A 19,972-nucleotide genomic window follows, 5' to 3' on the forward strand; every position below is an offset into this window, starting at 1 on the left:
GTATATTTATATGTGATATATATATATATTTAAAAGAATAAGTTTGTGCCCTTAAGAGACACATATTGAGATGTTTATGAAGGAGATAATATGATTTCTGAGATTTACTTAAAAATAATCAGTGAAATGGCTACTTTTTTTTTTTCTTTTTTGAGACAAGGTCTGGTGCAGTCGTGCGATCTCGGCTTACTGCAACCTCTGCCTCCTGGGTTCAAGCAATTCTCTAGCCTCAGCCCCCCAGGTAGCTGGGACTACAGGCATGAGCCACTATGCCCAGCTAAATTTTTTTTGTATTCCTTGTAGAAACGGGGTTTCACCATGTTGCCAGATTGGTCTTGAACTCCTGGGCTCAAGCAATCTGCCTGAGAATGGCTACATTGTTATGATTTTTCTAACATTAGAATAAAAGATAAATAAGAGAAATTATAAAATAATGATTTAAAATGCAGATCACTTAACATTTTCCACCAGTAGAAGTACGATATACTCCATAGGCAGTATGTTTGGGAAAAACAAACCAAACCAAATGCAGGGCTTCTGTTTCGACTGACTTGAGTTGGGGGACCTGGAACTCTTCTCCCTTCATCCTCCCCCTTCCTCCCTGCCCAATCCTACCCCTATGGTGGCATCCGAAGCCCTTCATCAAACCCTCTGAGGTTTAAACACAGTTTTTTGTTTTTGTTTTTGTTTTTTTTTTGAGATGGAGTCTCATTCTGTTGCCCAGGCTGGAGTGCAGTGGCGCAATCTTGGTTCACTTCAACCTCTGCCTCCTGGGTTCAAGCAACTGTCCTGCCTCAGCCTCCCGAGTAGCTGGGATTACAGGTGCCCCCCAGCACGCCCAGCTAATTTTTGTACATTTTGTAGAGACAGGGTTTTACCGTGTTGGCCAGGCTGATCTGGAACTCCTGACCTCAGGTGATGCACCTGCCTCGGCCTCCCGAATTGCTGGGATTCCAGGTGTGAGCCACTGTGCCTGGCCTCTCTAAACAGAGTCTGTAAACCACTGTACTACACGATAGAAATAATGGAAAGCCTAGATCCATGGAAGAACGTGTAATTCGCCCCAAGCCCAGGTTAGAACGAGTGCAGACGCTGAGGCCAGGCGTTCGTGCCTCCCGAGGACTTCCATGGTGCTCAGGCGCACCTTAGTGAGGCATGCCATCCTGCCATCACCGTGTCCTTGCTGCACTGGCCTCAGTGACATTTTTAGCAGGTGCAGCAGGAAAGACCGGGGCTCTGAGGCAGTGCGTAGGTTTGAACACAGCGTCTACCACCTCCACCCTGCGCATTTTGAGGCCCGTTTAACCTCTTGGAACCTCAGTGTCCAGCTGGATAAACTGGAGGAACCAGTCTGCTCCGTGGGCCTTTAAGGGCTACAGTGGAGTATGGAAAGTGCCTACATGCAGTCGGAGCCCAGGGCTGGCTTGAAGCGGACGCTCGTCAAATAGCCGTTGTCAGTATCATTCAGTGTGAATAATGATTATGCAGGTGGATTTTAGAGGTGGTTAGATGACTTGATTTACTTACGTTTTATAAAATTTCAAAATGTTTCTGTTACCAAGATAACGTGTTAGATATTACCTCTGGATTTTCTAAATTGTAAAATATTTGGTTTTTTTCCAGCAAAAATTAAATGTAACTTCTCTCTGAGAAAGTAATAGCCAACAGACCATCAGGCATGAGTTGGTGAGGGTTGAGAGTGAGGATTTTAAAGGGAGGTATAATTTTCACATGGAGCTTAGTTGACCGTGTGTTTGAAACCTGTCACTTCCTGGCATTTTTAAGGAACTCATGGTTTGTCTAACCCAGTTTGGGCCTGTCATGGATCCTGGGGCGAAAGGGGTGGGTCTTTTCTCATGTGGAATCCATGGGGTCTTTTTAACCCTCCCGTGCTGAAGGATTCATGGGACTTCAGTGACGCACTCAGAGCATCGAGTGGCTTTATAAAAACCAGCTGGTACCATTATTTAAACTTCAACACAAGTGGGCCGTGCATGGTGGCTTACACCTGTAATCCCAGCACTTTGGGAGGCTGAGGCGGGTGGACCACTCGAGGTCAGGGGTTCGAGACCAGCCTGGCCAACATGGCGAAACCCTGTCTCTACTGAAAATACAAAAATTAGCCGGGTGTGGCAGCGGTTGCCTATAATCCCAGCTACTCCGGAGGCTGAGGCAGGAGAATCGCTTCAACCCGGGAGGAGGAGGTTGCAGTGAGCTGACACTGTGGCACTGCACTGCAGCCTGGGTGACAGAGCGAGACTCCGTCTCAAAATGATAATAATAATAGTAATAATAATAATAAGCCTCAACACAAAATAACTGGTTGCATTTCAGCAATCGCATCAAAGTGAATTTGCCGTTTTTTTGTTTCTTTGACCCAGGAATTGCAACAACACCAAACGCCGCTTTTAACTGGAATACCTTTCTTCAACGCTCCGGTGAGATATGAGATCTTCTTAGAGGATTTTGAGGAAGTGCATCTTGTCAGTTACTTTCAGGAGCTTGTGACGTTCGTGTGGTTTTGAAAAAGTGGTTGTCCGGGAGAACAAGGTTGATTTCCCTCTGTCTATGACTTCATGAGTAGTTTTACCCTTTTGAGGAACAGCAGGGCTAGAAAGCCAGAGAGACAGGGGCTCCAGCCCTTTCTGATGCTGTTTTTAGCACCTGCTTCCCAAATTTTCAGTACCATTTCCTGTGACTTTTGTTCTTTATAAGAATAACAACCTCATGTGTTCATTTTATTTTACTTTACTAATTACACACATAATTAAATTACCCTTGTAGAAAAATGAGAAAATACCAGAATATGCAACACTTTTTTTGTTTCGTTTTTCTTTTTGAGACGGAGTCTCGTTCTGTTGCCCAGGCTGGAGTGCAGTGGTGTGATCTAGACTCACTGCAGCCTCTACCTCCCAGGTTCAAGCGATTCTCCTGCCTCAGCCTCCTAAGAAGCTGGGACTACAGGCGTGCGCCACCACGCCCAGCTAATTTTTGTATTTTTAATGGAGACGGGGTTTTGCCGTATTGGCCAGGCTGGTCTCGAACTCCTGATCAGGTGATCCACCCACCTTGGCCTCCCAAAGTGCTGGGATTATAGGCATGAGCCACCGGGCCTGGCCAAAAAATGCAACAAAAATTTAAATCACTTGAAATTTCATCACCAAAAAGGAACTGCTATTAATGTTTGATGTGATCTTTCTCAACAATTTACATGTAAATAATGATTTTTAAAAGACAAAATCAAGCTTCACTTACTACTCTAACCTGCCTTCTTTGCTCATTATGTCAATAGAATAGAGTGAACTCGCCCTTTTTTAAAAAAAAATCTGAAGTTTCTATCTAGTGAAATGAAGAGATCTCAAGTACAAAATTAGGTAAATGTCTGACAAATGTATATACCCATGTGACAAATACCCTAATCAAGACAGGTAACATTTCCACCAGGCAAGAAAGTTCTCTCATGCCGTCTTCCATATTTAATTTCTGTCTCTTTATAGGTGACTCCTAGTCTAGTTTTTCTTATCTTAGATTAGTTTTACCTGTTCTTGAACTTCATCTAAGTGGAGTCCTGCATTAAATAATTTTTTGTATCTGGCTTTCTTTGTTCAACTAGTGTTTTTGAGATTTATCCCTATTGTGTGTATCTGTAGTCCTTTTCTTCTTAGTATTCTATTTTGGAATGGTGTATTCCATTCCATATATCACAAATTGTTTGTCTCTTCTATTGATGAACTTTTAGCTTGTTTGCCATTTTTAACCATTACAAATACATTTACTATGAATATGCTTGTGCAAGGTTTTTTGGTGACCTACGTTTTCACTTCTCTTGGATAAATGCCTCTAAGTCAAATAGCTTGACTATATGATTAACATTATAAAAAAAAATCCAAACAGTTCTCCAAGGTGTGCCATCTTACGCTTCAGCAGAACCTGGCAAGAGCTTCAGTTACTCCACGTTCTCGCCCACCGGCAGAGTAGACAGTCTTTTCAATTTTAGTTGTTCTAGGGAGATAATGAAATGGTGTCTCATTGTCATTCTTCTGAGTTTCATTTCCCCGATGATTAATTTTGTTCAGCACCTTTTTATGTGCATGTTGGCCATTCATGTATCTTGTTTGGTGAGTGTCTAGCTAATTGTATGTGTGTCTTTTAATTATTGGTTTGTAGAACTTCCTTATATTCTAGGTCCAAACCTTTTGTCAGATAAATATATCGTTAATATTTTCTCCCATTCTCTGGCTTATATTTTCTCCTGCTTAACCATGTCTTTTGAAGAAAAGAAGAGGTTTAAATTTTATTGAAGTCTAGTTTACCAGACTTTTTCTTTGATGGTTAGTGCTTTTGAGTCCTGTCTAGAAAATCTTGACCTACCCTAAGGTCACAAAGATGCTTTTCTTCTTTTTAAATGTCTTTAGAAGCTTGAGTGCTGTAGCTCTTTCATTTAGGATTATAAATCCATCTGAAATTACTATTTGTGTGTTATATGAAGTAGGAATCTTTTTTTTTGTCTTTCTTTCTTAACAATGTCCAGATGGTTCTGGCATCATTTATTGGAAATGTTTTTCTTTGCCCATTGAATTGCTCTGGTGCCTTCGTTGAAAGTCAGTTTACTGTATGTGGTGTTCCACTATCTATGCCTGTCTTTATTCCAATACCATGCTGTTTTGTTGCTATAGGTTAATAGTAAGTCTAGAAACCAAGTAGTGTTAGTCAATAACTTTGTTTCAAAATTATTTTAGCTATCCTAGGTTTTTTGCATATCAATTTAAATTTTGGGCTCAACTTGTCAATTTCTGTAAAATCCTATTACATTGAACCTCCACCTCCCAGGTTCAAGCGATTCTCCTGCCTCAGCCTCCCGAGTAGCTAGGATTACAGGCATGCCCCATCACATGCGGCTAATTTTCTGTAATTTTTGGGGGGGGGGGTTCACCGTGTTGGTTGGCCAGGCTGGTCTTGAACTCCTGACCTCAAGTAATCCATCTGCCTCAGCTTCCCAAAGTGCTGGGATTACAGGTATGAGCCACCTTGCCTGGCCTCATGCTGCAAACTTCTAAGAAAAGACTGAAGATGCAAAATCAGTTCTCTGCCCTCAGCCTACAGAAAGACGCCCCAAGTCTGTTTTCATGCTAAAGACTTGAAACAAGAAGACATACATGCAGCCAAAAAACATATGAAAAAAGCTCGTCATCCACTGATCATGAGAGAAATGCAAATCAGAACCACAATGAGAACATCGCACGTCGGTCAGATGGCGATTATTAAGAAGCCACGAAACAACAGATGCTGGCGAGCTTGTAGAGAAATAAGAATGCTTTTACCCTGTTGGTGGGCATGTAAATTAGTTCAACCATTTTGGAAGACAGTGTGGCAATTCCACAAAGATACCATTTGACCCAGCAATCCCATTACTGGGTATATACCCAAAGGAATATAATCATTCTGTTATAAAGATACATGCACATGTATGTTCACTGCAGCACTATTCACAATAGCAAAGACATGGAATCAACTCAAATGCCCATCAATGATAGACTGGATAAAGAAAATGTGGTACATAGACACCATGGAATACTATGCAGCCATAAAAAGGAACAAGATCATGTCCTTTGCAGAAACATGGATGAAGCTGGAAGCCATTATCCTCAGCACACTAAGGCAGGAACAGAAAACCAAACACCGCATGTTCTCACTTATAAGCAGGAGCTGAACAGTGAGAACACATGGACACAGGGAGGGGAACAACACACACTGGAGCCTGTCAGGGGAGGGCAGGGGTGGGAGCGTCGGGAGAGCATCAGGAAAACTAGCTAATGCGTGCGGGGCTTGATACCTAAGTGATAGGATGATAGATGCAGCAAACCACCATGGCACACGTTTACCTATGCAGTAAACCTGAACATCCTGCGCATGTATTCCGGAACTTAAAATAAAATAAAATGAAACAAAAAAGACTTGAAACAAAGCCTCTACCACATACTCTATGTGTCAGTTTTAAGTTCTATTGAAAAGAAAAATTTCCAAGCATTTTATCAGAAATGATTTTCGTAGTATACTCATCAATCTCAGCCACACTAGCATGGTTGTTCTCAGTGTTACAGATGAACCCACGCGACCTCAGCTGCTTTGTCATGTCAGTTACATGTACCATTATTCAGAACGAGGGGGCCCATTTTCAATTTCCTGTTGTAAAGCCAGTCTGTCTTCAATCTATCACAGGACGCAATGGCATTGTAACTAAGATTCATAATTTCCAGTAGGAGAATGATTTGTCGTCACGTTCTGTAGTCTCAGGGTTGACTGTTTCGTTGGTCTTGCTATTGAATGATTAAGGGAACAGCCAGGAGATTTTAAACACTCCTTAGAAAGCGTTTTCCTCTGGAGACCTACTTGGCTGCTGCTTAATCTTAATGTGTGCAATTAGAAGTTGTAAATGTATTCAGAATATATTGGCTTAGAGAGACTGGTTGTGGCTCTGGTAGCTGACAGTGGCAGATAATGGCTTAAGGGTAGATGTAGGATTAATCTGTGTCTCTGGGTTTTATGATCAGGCGTCTGTTCGCATTTGTGCCGTCGTTTGTCTTTGTCATCTCTCAGGCTCTGGGGATGGGCCGTCCTCATCATCCTTACTTTATCTTCCCTTGGCCTCTGGAGCATTGGAAACCTGTGACTATGATTCGTCCCTCCCACTTGGAGGGGCAGACAGTGAAAACGGAAGGTAGAGTGAAGTTGGTAGAGACTATTAGTGATCAAATACCCTCTGCCTTCTCACCAACTATTAACCTTGAAATCAGGGGGAGTGGGTGGGAAGGGCCTCATTTAACACTGCATGTAAACAGTTGAGTAATTGAGTAGTCACCAGGGTTTGTAGTGTGCTTCTTAAATGTCTGATGTCTGCGTCACGATGCATTCTCCTCTTCCGGCATGTCACAGGTTTTCTGACCATTCTCAATTCTATCTCTAAGCCCCAGCTAACAAATTACTAAGTCTCCTTAATTTAAAACATTAAACCCCTCTTATGCTTACCATTATATCACATGCAAACAGATGAACTACGAACAAATAAATAGTAAAGCAGGTTAAATGCAGTAAATGGCATTGTTATAATTTTTTCACACGATATTGGCAATAGCTATTCTTATTGAAAGATCGATGTGTAGACATCAAATTAGTTACCTGGTCTTTGAGTTTTTCTGTGCATTTCCAGATACATTTTAAGTGTGATGATTCCATGTTCTGTGAGTTTTGCCTTTAAATTCCAACGACCAACACAATCTAAAGTCATGATTCCTTTCAGCCTATCAAACCTAAAATGTATGAAAGCTTAAATTTGACTGGGTAACTCCTTCCTGTTTTTCTGATTTCTGTTTTATTGTATTTCTAGTTTTATTGCTCATTTCTGTCTCTCTCTCTCTTTCTCTCTCTCTCTCTCTCTCCATCTCTATCTCTATCTCTCTGTCAACTCTATTTGTATTTCTATAATGGAAACTCAAATTTGCGTAACTCAGATTGTAGCACTTTTCTTCCTCAGGCTAGTCCTAGGAAGACTCACTTGTTTTTCATTTGGAAAACTAGTGTTAGTAGAAGCCTTTATTCTTGCACAGCCCCCCAAATCAGCTTTTTCAGCTATAATTTAGTAAGTCTAATGGGTTCAACTGAAGTACTGTTTTTTTTTTTTTTTTTTTGTAATAACAAGTGAAAAATAATGAAGACAGTGGCTGGGCATGGTGGCTCACACCTGTAATCCCAGCACTTTGGGAGGCCGAGGCGGCAGATCTCTTGAGGTCGGGAGTTCAAGACCAGCCTGACCAACATGGTGAAACCCTGTTTCTACTAAAAATACAAAAATTAGCCAGGTGTGGTGGTGCATGCCTGTAATCCCAGCTACCTGGGAGGCTGAGACAGGAGAATTGCTTGAACCTGGGAGGCGGAGGTTACAGTGAGCCGAGATCGCGCCATTGCACTCCAGCCTGGACAGCAAAAGTGAAACTTAAACAAGAAAGAAAGAAAAAAGAAAATAATAAAGACAGCTTCTAGAATGGAATACAGGACAGAGGCCGCCTCAGCATGGATTGGGCTTCTGTTCCTGAGCCCGCCCATGACTCATACTTGGGAGATGAAGCAACGTGGAATGTAGCTGTTGGCAGCAATATGCCAGATCGTGAAAACAACACATTTTGTTTTGAAGATAAAAATACCATTCTCCAGGAAATGGTTCTATCGGAAAAACATGTAAATGTGTGCATTTGTTAAGTGACGAGTTCAAATTTTGACTCATGGATAAACTAGACATTAGAGGAAAGGCAAAGGTAATAATAATAAGTTTGACATTAAAAGGAGGAGACAAAATTTGCTAAAAAAATTAGTTAGGTATGTGCCTCGCCTCTGAGCATCAGCAGGCCGACCTTATTTAATAGTTCTTCGTTAAAAGCTAAGAATTTATACCACCTTAAAGCTGTCAGGGGCTTTAGGGAGCCTGAAATGTAATTCATCAGAGTGGATGCTTACGTGCAATGAGCCTGAGCCCTTGAACACTTGATCAGGATTTTTCCTCTATAATCTTTATTTTCAGTGAATGAGATTTTAGTATGTGGAAAGTGCACATAAGCTACGCAAATCCAAATGCTATCTCTGCCTTTTAGTTTTTTTGTTTTTTTAAACCTAAAGACAAGGCTATAGCCCTTTATTCTATCATTTTCTAATTTATTTTCCTATATTCCCATTACACTTAATCTCCAACCCGGGAAGAAGACGTGGAGAGAGGAAAGGAATATAGGATTCCCTCCATCTCCCTGCAGTGTCTCGCAGGTCGGGGTCTCATAATGAATTGAGTACGTTAGGGACGAGCACTTTTAAACATTGAAGTGAAATCAAACAAAACATCAAAGTGGCTTGCATGTAGTCAGCCTAAGGTATGTTTTTAACCATATATAAACTCTGTGTCTATGTATGTGTATGTGTGTATTTATGTATCTCGTGTGACTGAGTTGCAACATAATATGTTTATCTTATCGTATGTCATAGTCAAAAAACTCTGAAAATCAATATCATACCTTATGGATTATTCTCTTCTCAGGGCCATCTTTCCAAGGGATCCCAGGACAGGGGTAGTTGGAGGGCCACTTGTTTACAGCCTACGTGACCAAAATGCCAATGCGTCTTCAGAGCCTCGAGTTCTCAGTAGCTAAGTGTGTCAGAGTACAGGAACAAAATAGGTTTCCATCACTCATACTTCTCACACAGCAAAAACAAAGAATTAAACAGAGTCTCTTCACCTTGACATCACCTGCGTTCTTCACACAGTGCTTTGAATACCATCTCTGGATGCCATCTTTGTAGATCGTTGGTTTGTTTGGCATCTCCTTTTTTTTCCCCAATTCGGTCATACCGATTCTCAACTTTCCCCCTCTTTTTGGTACATTTGTGATTCTCCTTGTTCCTTCCTTCTCTCCATCCTCCTCCTGCTGTGTATGTGAATAGATATTCGTGCACATCAAGAATGTGATGAAAGTGACGTTGCTGCTTCTCAGTGTATCACATCTGGATATGTACAGCATCAGCTTGTCCCAATAACGGAGCTCTTTTTCTGACTATGTAAACTCTGTGTGTGTGTGTGTGTGTGTGTGTGTGTGTGTGTGTGTGTGTGTGTGTATACACCAGCCATGTGTGCTGGGCTAAGGCTTCCTCCCTTAGTTAAGCTGGTATCCCCTGGTTTCTCCGTGTACTGTGCTGGTATTATATTTCCTTTGTAATTAATAAGTAATTTTTGAGAGGGTGCTCTTAATCTCTATCCTCATCAAACTTTCACTTGCAAATTTTAGCCTTCATTAGTGGCTCTTGCCTAGCAATGTAGGCTCAGACTGTTTCTCCTTCCTGACATCGCAATCTTGAAAAGTTTTCTCCATTTTTAAAAATCATGTATTAAAATGAATAGCTTGACTCTTGACCTCATATTCAAATGCCTAACCTCAAATTCTTCTGCCTCCAATTCAAAATTCTGCATGTAGCATCTAGCTTAGGCTTTTGGTCAAACAAGGACTCACTAAGGTTTGCATTCCTAAAGTTAGCTTCAGGATACTTAGAATATTAAGGAAAGGTCCAGGTGTGGTGGCTCATGCCTGTAATCCCAGTGCTTTGGGAGGATGAAGCCAGTGGATCACCCGAGGTCAGGAGTTCGAGCCCAGCCTGGACAACATGGTGAAACCTCGTCTCTCCTAAAAATACCAAAAAGAGCCGGGCATGGTGACCTGTGCCTGTAGTCTCAGCTACTCGGGAAGCTGAGGCAGGAGAATTGCTTGAACCCAGGAGGCAGAGGTTGCAGTGAGCAGAGAACGCACCACTGCATTCCAGCCTGGGCTACAGGCTGAGACTCCATCTCAAAAAAAAAAAAAAAAAAAAAAAAAGGGTCTTAGGGAAGTATTAAAAACTCAACATATTTCAATGAAAATTGGCAATGCAGATTGTCAGCGGCTTATTCAGAGGGTGTGACCATTTTCCAAGGCTTTTCTAAGAGCGACATCTCAATCTTAACATTTCAGTAAAGATTTTCTCCAGTTACGTATTAATTTTTTGAAGCTCTTGTGATTGTTTTGGTGTTGCCATAAGTCATTGTATTCACACTAGTTGTATTCCTGTTCAGGATTTGGAATAGCATAGAGAAAATGAAAGTTTTTGAATTAAATAATGGACAAATGCCTGTCCTGGGAAAAAAACCTTGAACCTGCATGATTTTATGGCCAATTATACAGGTTATAAATGCTGAAGTTTTAGGTCTGCTTGTGTTAAATATATTAGCAGTTTCTATTGCATGTGTCATGTACTGAGCTGTAAGAAGCCACCTCAGGATGTACCACCTGCTCCCATTTGTTGTGTGGTGAGGGGTATGGATCTTCTAATGCCTCCAAAGCCCTTTGCTAATAAGGCTTAGCTTTTTCCTGTATCTGCAGATGTCTTGGTCTGGATCCCTCACTTTTCTTTTCTTTTATTTTTTTTGAGATGGAGTCTCACTCTGTCACCCAGGCTGGGAGTGCAGTGGCACCACCTCCGCTCGCTGGAACCTCCGCCTCCTGGGTTCGAGCGATTCTCCTGCCTCAGCCTCCCCAGTAGCTGGGATTACAGGTGCGCGGCACCACACCTGGCTAATTTTTGTATTTTTAGTAGAGACAGGGTTTCACCACATTGGTCAGGCTGGTCTCGAACTCCCGACCTCAGGTGATCCTCCCGCCCGGCCTCCCACAGTGTTCTGATTTCAGGCATGAGCCACTGTGCCCAGCCAGGATCCCTCACTTTAGAGAGCAGATGCAATACAGGAAATTTGCACTGTGAAGCAAATGTGTCTAAATTTACGCCTCTTTTTCCAAAACTTTTATTACAAAATTAAACATATTTTCTCATAAAAAAAAAAAAAGATGTACCAGCTGAAAGCAGCACTCCTGCATTTCTCCTGATCTTGGGGTTTGGCCCTGTGAGGGCTGCTTCATGTGTGTCTGCTGGGCTCACCTGGACTTACAGAGGGCTGAACCCTCACTGGGTCCTGCATGAGCTCATAATGTGTTCAGGAACTCATGCAGCCGGGAGTCTCCAGACTAAAGCCTCATTCTTGGCCTGGAGCGGTGGCTCACGCTTGTAATCCTAACACTTTGGGAGGCCAAGTTTGGCGGATCACTTGAGGTCAGGAGTTGGAGATCAGCCTGACCAACATGGCGAAACCCCATCTCTACTAAAAATACAAAAATTAGCCGGGCATGGTGGTATGTGCCTGTAATCCCAGCTACTTGGGAGGCTGAGGGATGAGAACTGCTTGAACCGGGGAGGTGGAGGTTGCATTGAGCCGAGATCGTGCTACTGCACTCCAGCCTAGTTGACAGAGTGAGACTTGACCTCAGGTGATCTGCCCACCTTGGGCTCCCAGAGTGCTGGAATTACAGGCGTAAGCCACCACGCCCCGCCCCTACTCTTACATTTATATTAATTTCCTTGCTGTAAACTAATTATTTCTGGTGGGGAAAATGGAGCTGAGCTCAGGCTGTAAAGTACAACTTCACCTCTGCTGCAAAGAAAAAGGATGAGGCAAGGGGGAACTGACTGAACTATGACTGAAATAGGAGCCAGACATTCTAGAAAAGATTTAGATACAATTCTGGATAGGAGGTATAATGTCTTGATAAAACTAGAAAAATGGTTTATATATTAATGTCCTCGTGAACTCATATATGCATAGAGAGAGCCACACGCCTAAATAAATGCATGTCCTGGAATCAACCCAAATGGCCATCAATGATAGACTGGATCAAGAAAATGTGGTACATATACATCATGGAATACTATGCAGCCATAAAAAGGAACGAGATCATGTCCTTTGCAGGGACATGGACGGAGTTGGAAGCCATTATCCTCAGCAAACTAACGCAGAGAAAACTAAACACCGCATGTTCTCACTTATAGATAGCAGTTTAATGATAAGAACACATGGACACATGGGGGAAGGACACACCAGGGCCTGTCGGAGGGTTGGGGGTGGCAGGAGGGAGACCATCAGGAAGAACAGCTAATGGATGTTTGGGCTTAACACCTAAGTGATTGGATAATCTGTGTAGCAAACCACCATGGCACATTGTTAACCTATGTAATAAACATGCACATCCTGCACATGTACCCAGAACTTCAAATAAAAGTTGAAGAAAAAATAAACACATGTCCATAGGTATAAAAAGAAAATGTATACAGATATCAAACCATCGCATTGTATACTTCACATACGTATAATTTTTGTCAATTATAACTCAATAAATATGGAAAAAGTAAAAACTAAAAATAAAAAAATATGTTTATATATGAACAAAAGAAAGAAGCAGCATTGTTTCCCAGGTTGGAATCTGTCACTAAGGCTACTTGTGGTGGATGGCCACAGTCTTTGCAGCCTTTCCCACAGAAGTGGAACAGATCTCTGTACCCCAAGACCCAGGGCTGGCCTGGGACTTCCGATGGCCAATAGAGTCAGTGGCAGTGGCCATATGTGATTTCCAAGCCTGGGCCAGGGAAGACTTCATGTTTTCCACTCTCCCCGCTGCCCCGTTCACACCAGTACCCTCTAATCTGACCCCGCAACCTCTGTTCTCATTCTTAAGAATGAGGCTTTTTGGCCGGGCATGGTGGTTCACCAGGATCACTTGAGGTCAGGAGTTCAAGACCAGCCAGGCCAAGATGGTGAAACCCCATCTCTACTAAAAATACAAAAATTAACTGGGTGTGGTGGCAGAGGCCTCTAATCCCAGCTACTCAGGAGGCTAAGGCAGGAGAATCACTTGAACCGGGGAGGAGGAGGTTGCAGTGAGCTGAGCTGAGATTGCGCCATTGCACTCAGCCTAGACAACAGGGCAAGACTCTGTCTCAGAAAAAAAAAAGTAAGAGTAGGAGCAGCTGGCCTCGAAGTCAGAGGCCTCCACTTCTGAGTGTGTCCGTGATATCATTGCGGCTACAGCATCCAGACCCTCCCCACTGAAAACATTCTGAACTCTTCTCTTACAGAGATTAACCACAGTGCTGATAATTTGCACATATTTCTTCTGATATGTGGACTTCGACAAGTTAAGGATCCTCTCTATCTGGTGGATGCATTTTCAGGTGTGTTTGCGGGCTGCCTTCCTCCATGGTTTATGGAATTCCATGTGGGTGCCCATCTCTGCATTTCTGTCTTCAGGGCTCTGAGTTTTCTTTCCTCGTTCTTTGCACATGAGCAGAACTGTTTCTAGATTGTTACTTTGGAAAAGAACAGAAAAATAATGTATGGGATCAGCAGCTCTTCGGAGGAATTTCCGTTTAGTTTTCCACTGTCCTGTGCCCTCAGGTTCTGAGAAATTCATAAAAAGAGCAAATAATTATAAGACTAAAAGAATTTTACCTGAAAATATTTCACACATGCCGATTTGTGTGATGCATTTGGAGTTTTGTTTATTGTTTAAGATCATCTATATAGTCTTCAGTATATTCCAAAGCCACGTTGAATTGTGGTGATATTGGAGAGTAGTCCTAGTTATTCAGTAAATCTGAAATCTGGTCAATGGATAATACTGTACAAAAAAATTCTACTTAAAATCATAAAATGTCAAATACAGAAATTCTAAAGAAATGTAATTTAAATTGACTAATACTCTGAATGAAAGCCAAATGATATGAACTAATTTATATTATTGAGAAATTTATATCGAAGTTAATTGTGCTTGCAGCTGTGACATAAAACCATTTTAAGTGTTCATTTTGTCTTCTTTTTTCTTCCCAAGAATGGCATCAGGAGGAGCCCAGTGTGTACCTGGTGATTGCAGGTCCTGAAGTAAGTTGATGTGCTGTAAACATTTATCTCATCTGTTTTCCTCTTTATATTTTTCATGTGTTTTCTACAATTAGTTTACTTTTTTTTTTCTACAATTAGCTCTTCTTTTTTTTTTTTTTTTTTTTTCTTTTTTTGAGGCGGAGTCTCGCTCTGTCGCCCAGGCTGGAGTGCAGTGGCCGGATCTCGTCTCACTGCCTCCTGGGTTCACGCCATTCTCCTGCCTCAGCCTCCCAAGTAGCTGGGACAACAGGCGCCGCCACCACGCCTGGCTAACTTTTTGTATTTTTAGTAGAGACGGGGTTTCACTGTGTTAGCCAGGATGGTCTCGATCTCCTGACCTCATGATCTGCCTGCCTCATCTTCCCCAAATGCTGGGATTACACGTGTGAGCCACCGCGTCTGGCCTACATCGCTCTTCTTACTAAGTGGGGTTTTCCTCTTTTTAAGTAAATGAAGTCAGTTTGCCTCTTAAAAAATGAAAACTAGACCAAGGTTACAGATCATTACAACGACAATGAATCTTTACGATTAATTTATTGCTACAAAGGATAACTAATAACTTGTATGGAAATACAGAGGAGTCTGACCGGGCGCACTGGCTCATGCTTGTAATCCCAGCAACTTTGGGAGGCTGAGGCCAGTGGATCACCTGAGGGCAGGACTTCGAGATCAGCCCAGACAACATGGTGAAACCCCCGTCTCTACTAAAAATACATTTAGCCGGGCATGGTGGCGGGTGCCTGTGATCCCAGCTACTCAGGAGGCTGAGGCAGGAGAATTGCTTGAACCTGGGAGGTGGAAGCTGCAGTGAGCTAAGATCGCACCACTGTACTCCAGCCTGGGTGACAGAGCAAGACTCTGTCTCAAAAAAAAGAAAAAAGAAAAAAAGAAAAGAAATACATAGGAGTCCTATAAAAAGAAAATTAAAGTTATATAAAGTGAAAATTAGTTTAATTTGCTGCATAAGACAAATATTATATGTGATCCAAATTGTCTTTGAAATTTCCTTAAGCCGGGCGCGGTGGCTCACGCCTGTAATCCCAGCACTTTGGGAGGCCGAGACGGGCGGATCACGAGGTCAGGAGATCGAGATCATCCTGGCTAACACGGTGAAACCCCGTCTCTACTAAAAAATACAAGAAAAAACTAGCCGGGCGAGGTGGCGGGCGCCGGTAGTCCCAGCTACTCGGGAGGCTGAGGCAGGAGAATGGCGTGAACCCGGGAGGCGGAGCTTGCAGTGAGCTGAGATCCGGCCACCACACTCCAGCCTGGGTGACAGAGCGAGACTCCGTCTCAAAAAAAAAAAAAAAAAAAAGAAATTTCCTTAAATTGCTCAACAAACTTGGCGCCATTCCTTCCACCTAACATCAGATGGCAGGTGACACCTTTGGGAGTCTTGTTGTGTGGAAAATGAGTATCTGTAAATCTGAGAAACATGCTTGGATGGGAGACATTCTTACCCAACCATGGTGGCTGTGACCGAGGAATGGAGCCCCCGGGAGCCACTTGCAGACGCCACCTCCCATACTGTGGGGACTCCGGGATATTCACTCATGCCTCACCAGATCAGGATCCAACACGTGCTGTGTTCCACGTCAGTCCTAATAGAAGTCCCAAGCGCTTAGGATTCGCAGAATCTGTGGCCGCACTGGTCATCTCATGAAAATGAACTGTCTTTACTCCAAGTGGTTTGGAAAACAGAATATGCCTAGTGTTTCCAGCCAGACAGGGTGAAGCGCTGCCAGTGACAGCTCCCTATCTTTGTGGGGTTTCTTTTTTTTTTTTTTTTTTCTTTTTTCTTTTTTGAGACGGAGTTTTGCTCCTGTCACCCAGGCTGACAATGGCGTGATCTCGGCTCACTGCAACCTCTGCCTCCCGGGTTCAAGTGATTCTCCGGCCTCAGTCTAACTAGTAGCTGGGATTACAGGCGCCCGTCACCACACCTGGCAAATTTTTGTATTTTTAGTAGGGACGGGGTTTCACCATGTTGGCCAGGCTGGTCTCGAACTCCTGAGCTCAGGCAATCCACCCGCTTTGGCCTCCCAAAGTGCTGGGATTCCAGGCATGAGCCACCGCACCTGGCCTCTTTGTGGGGTTTCTGTTCCAGGGTTGCTGCTGTGGCCTGAGTGTGTGCATCCCTCCAAATTCCTATGTTGAAACCTATTCCCCAGTGTGAGGGTATTAGGAGGTGGGGCCTTTGGGGGTGATTCAGGCATGAGGGCAGATTCGTGCCCATTAGGGAGGCCCCAGAGAGCTGCCTCACCCCTTCCACCAAGCGAGGACACGGCCAGCATCCGGATGGGAAGCAGGCCTCGCAGACACCCGTCTTTCCCGCGCCTCGATGTTTCCGTTGTTTGTCAGCCTCTGCTTTATGGTATTTTGCAATAGCAGCTCCCGTGGACTAAGACAGCTGCCTGGTCTGCAGTGTTACATAAAAGTCTGTGTGGCTGCCCTGGTCATCTCAGGAGGAAGAGCTTGCATAGACTCCAGGCTGCCCTGGTCATCTCAGGAGGAAGAGCTCGCATAGACTCCAGGCTGCCCTGGTCATCTCAGGAGGAAGAGCTCGCATAGACTCCAGGCAGTTTGGAAAGCAAGACACACTTAGCGTTTCCAGTCAGATGGGGTGTACCACTGGCAGTGCCAACTCCGTTTCTTCGGGGGGTTCTGTTTCCGGTCTCTACAGCAGCAGTGTCCCTGAAAATCCGAGTGAAGGGAACTCCACACAACTGCCGGGAGCCTTGTCTGTTTTGTGGTTCTTCTTTATATAGTTTTTTCTAGTTCCCTAGGGACCCATAAAAGCATAACATGGAGTTACAAGCTTTTCTCAGTATTTTCAAAGGCTTTTGGAAATATTTACCTGGAAAGGGCTACATAAGGAATTAAAAATGTCAAGGGCTAGGCCAGGTGTGGTGGCTCAGGCCTGTAATCCCAGCACTTTGGAATGCCAAGAGAGGCTGATCACCTGAGGTCAGGAGTTTGACACCAGCCTGGCCAACATGATGAAGCCCCATCTCTACTAAAAGTACAAAAATTAAAAATACAAAAATTAGCCAGGCATGGTGGCCTGCCCCTGTAATCCCAGCTCCTCGGGAGGCTGAGGCATGAGAATCACTTGAACCCGGGAAGCAGAGGTTGCAGTGAGCTGAGATTGCACCCCTGCACTCCAGCCTGGGTGACAGCAAGATTCCGTTTCAACACAAATAAACAAATAAAAACACCAAGGGCTAGAATCTGTGTGGCCACATTGAATACCATATGGAAGATAGATTACGCTTAAATGTGGCAGTTCGTTAACATACACCCACATATACACATACACACATATGTGCGTGCACGTGCGCGCACACACACACACACGTTAAGTGCTAGCACTGTAGTAGTAACAAGATAATTCCCAGTGCGCTCATTCATCTTAAGTCCCATAGAGGTACGGTTATCATTATTACTTTTAAAAATTCTCCTTTCATTTTTCTGTTTGAAGAACACTGAAACAAAAACTTCTAGTTTGATGCTAAAATTCTGGCTAATCAAGAGAGAAGGCCTCAGACGTGGGGCCATGGGCAGGCAGCAACAGTATCTAGCAGGCATTGAATAACGTGGTTTTCTTTTTCATTGTTTTCATTCTGATGATCACATCCCATTTATAATGCTTGATACCGGCTTTCCAATTATGAAAATTTCCTCTCAAAATAAATTGACTTCACAGAAAGTATTAAATAAGCAGCGGTGCATGTAGATATGACAAACTATGAAAGTGCATGCGACTAGCCACAGTTTGGGAGAGCTCTGTACGGCATTAGCGTGTGGGGTGGAAATACTTAAAAAGAACCCCTGCTGGAGAAGAACATCCAAACCCTGAACTGGCCATCATCTGGTCGCAACGTCTGGCTTTTTCTGGATCACATTTCCTTTCCAGGAAGCTGGTATGGGGGGCAAACGCAGGGGTACACAGCACTGGTTATGTGACAGAGCCCTCTTCCAGAGAAGTACAGACTCATTGTGCACATGGACCCTAGAACATAAAGTATAATAAAAAATAATAATATTTATATAGCTATAAAAAAAAAAGACTCGGGGCACACGTGGGCTGATTGCAGAGGCGGGAGAAGAGAGAGCTGCTGGAAGAAAGGACGCTGCCTGGGCTGGTCTTTCCTCTTTAACTTGGCTGCCCGCTGATGAGGGAGCAGGTACTCTGTTTCTTAATGACTTCGTAAGTAATAGTCTTTTAGGAGAGACGCCATCGTTGCTGTTGCTGTTTTCATATGAAGCAATCAGAAATGTTTTTCACTTCCCGGAGGAAATATGTCTCTTATACCACCGTGGTTTTTTTTTTTTTTTTTTTTTTTTTTCATGAGACGGAGTCTTGCTCTGCCGCCCAGGCCAGAGTGCAATGGCGTGATCTCAACTCACAGCAACCTCCGCCTCCTGGGTTTGAGCGATTCTTCTGCCTCAGACTGCTTAGTAGCTGGGACTACAAGCATATGCTACCACGTCTGGCTAACTTTTTGTATTTTTAATAGAGTCAGGGTTTCACCATGTTGGCCAGGATGGTCTCAATCTCCTGACCTTGTGATCCGCCCACCTCGGCCTCCCAAAGTGCTGGGATTACAGGCCTGAGCCACCGCGCCCAGCCCTTTTTTTTTTTTTTTTTTTGGGATGGAGTCTCGCTCTGCCGCCCAGGCTGGAGTGCAGTGGTACGATCTCGGCTCACTGCAACCTCCACCTCCTGGGTTCAAGCGATTCTCCTGTCTGAGCCTCCCGAGTAGTTGGGATTACAAGTGCCCACCACCACGCTCAGCAAATTTTGTATTTTTAGTTGAGATGGGGTTTCACCATGTTGGCCAGGCTGGTCTCGAACTCGTGACCTCTGGTGATCCGCCTGCCTCGGCCTCCCAAAGTGCTGCGATTACAGGTGTGAGCCACCGCGCCTGGCCCCTTTCTACCACTTCTTTATGGAACACGGCACCTCCCTCTAACTTTGGTTTGCCTGCTTTTGAAAGCACAGTGAGTGTAAAAAGTGTTTGTCTTCCCTCCTAAAGTGGCTGTTAGGAATCTTGTCCCTGCAGGGCTGGGAGCTGACTCTGCAGGAGAAGCCACAAGTCCAGAGGCCTCCTCTTTTTATTTGAAGGGGTGAATATGTGTGTGTTTTTATTAAAAATAATGCCAGTGAAATGCCTTTATTTTTAAGGGCTGGGAACTAACTAAACACTGTGTGCATGTGAGCATACGTGCACGTGCGCGCGCGCACACACACACACACACACACACACACCCTGTTGGCCTTGTATGTCCTACAAAATGCATCTCTGTATTTTCTTTCCTTTCCTAATTCTGGAAGGAGGTCATTGCAAAATGGTTTTGAGCAAGGATTGCCATGGCTTTGCCTGTTGAGGAGTTGACAGAGACTTGACATTCCAGGATTAGGGAACAGTCGGGGGCATAGGGCTGGCCGAAGGTGCTGCCGGCTCCTGGCGGTGATGAAAAGCCCCGTCTGGGGAAGCTTTAGCTCCGCCATGGTTTCCAGAGGCCCCCCTCTCCATTTCCAAGCTAGTCTAACACATCTGTAACATATCTGATGACAAGATACGTGGTAGGCAAGTACAGGTCCCAGATGAGTCCCCTTGAGCCCACACCCCAACTAGA

General features: G+C 43.8%; 1 protein-coding gene and 1 long non-coding RNA gene across 11 annotated transcripts in view; one reads left to right on the top strand and one right to left on the bottom strand.

Annotated features, from left to right (window-relative positions):
- Positions 1 to 19,972, top strand: part of GLT1D1 (glycosyltransferase 1 domain containing 1) — a 125,596-nt gene that overhangs the window by 56,051 nt on the left and 49,573 nt on the right. For all 9 annotated transcript variants that reach the window (XM_028830146.2, XM_002798840.4, XM_028830149.2 and 6 more), the window contains 3 exons: positions 2,382 to 2,438; positions 13,528 to 13,623; positions 14,280 to 14,329. In XM_028830146.2, the coding sequence (XP_028685979.2) occupies positions 2,382 to 2,438; positions 13,528 to 13,623; positions 14,280 to 14,329 (203 nt within the window). The remainder of the gene's footprint in view (positions 1 to 2,381; positions 2,439 to 13,527; positions 13,624 to 14,279; positions 14,330 to 19,972) is intronic.
- The window catches only part of LOC106992507 (uncharacterized), a 41,614-nt gene continuing 37,739 nt past the window's right edge, over positions 16,098 to 19,972 (bottom strand). For both annotated transcript variants that reach the window (XR_013400746.1, XR_013400747.1), the window contains one exon: positions 16,098 to 17,111. This is a non-coding gene — a long non-coding RNA (uncharacterized LOC106992507). The remainder of the gene's footprint in view (positions 17,112 to 19,972) is intronic.

Source organism: Macaca mulatta, chromosome 11, assembly GCF_049350105.2.
Source record: "Macaca mulatta isolate MMU2019108-1 chromosome 11, T2T-MMU8v2.0, whole genome shotgun sequence".
NCBI classification, from domain to species: domain Eukaryota; kingdom Metazoa; phylum Chordata; class Mammalia; order Primates; family Cercopithecidae; genus Macaca; species Macaca mulatta.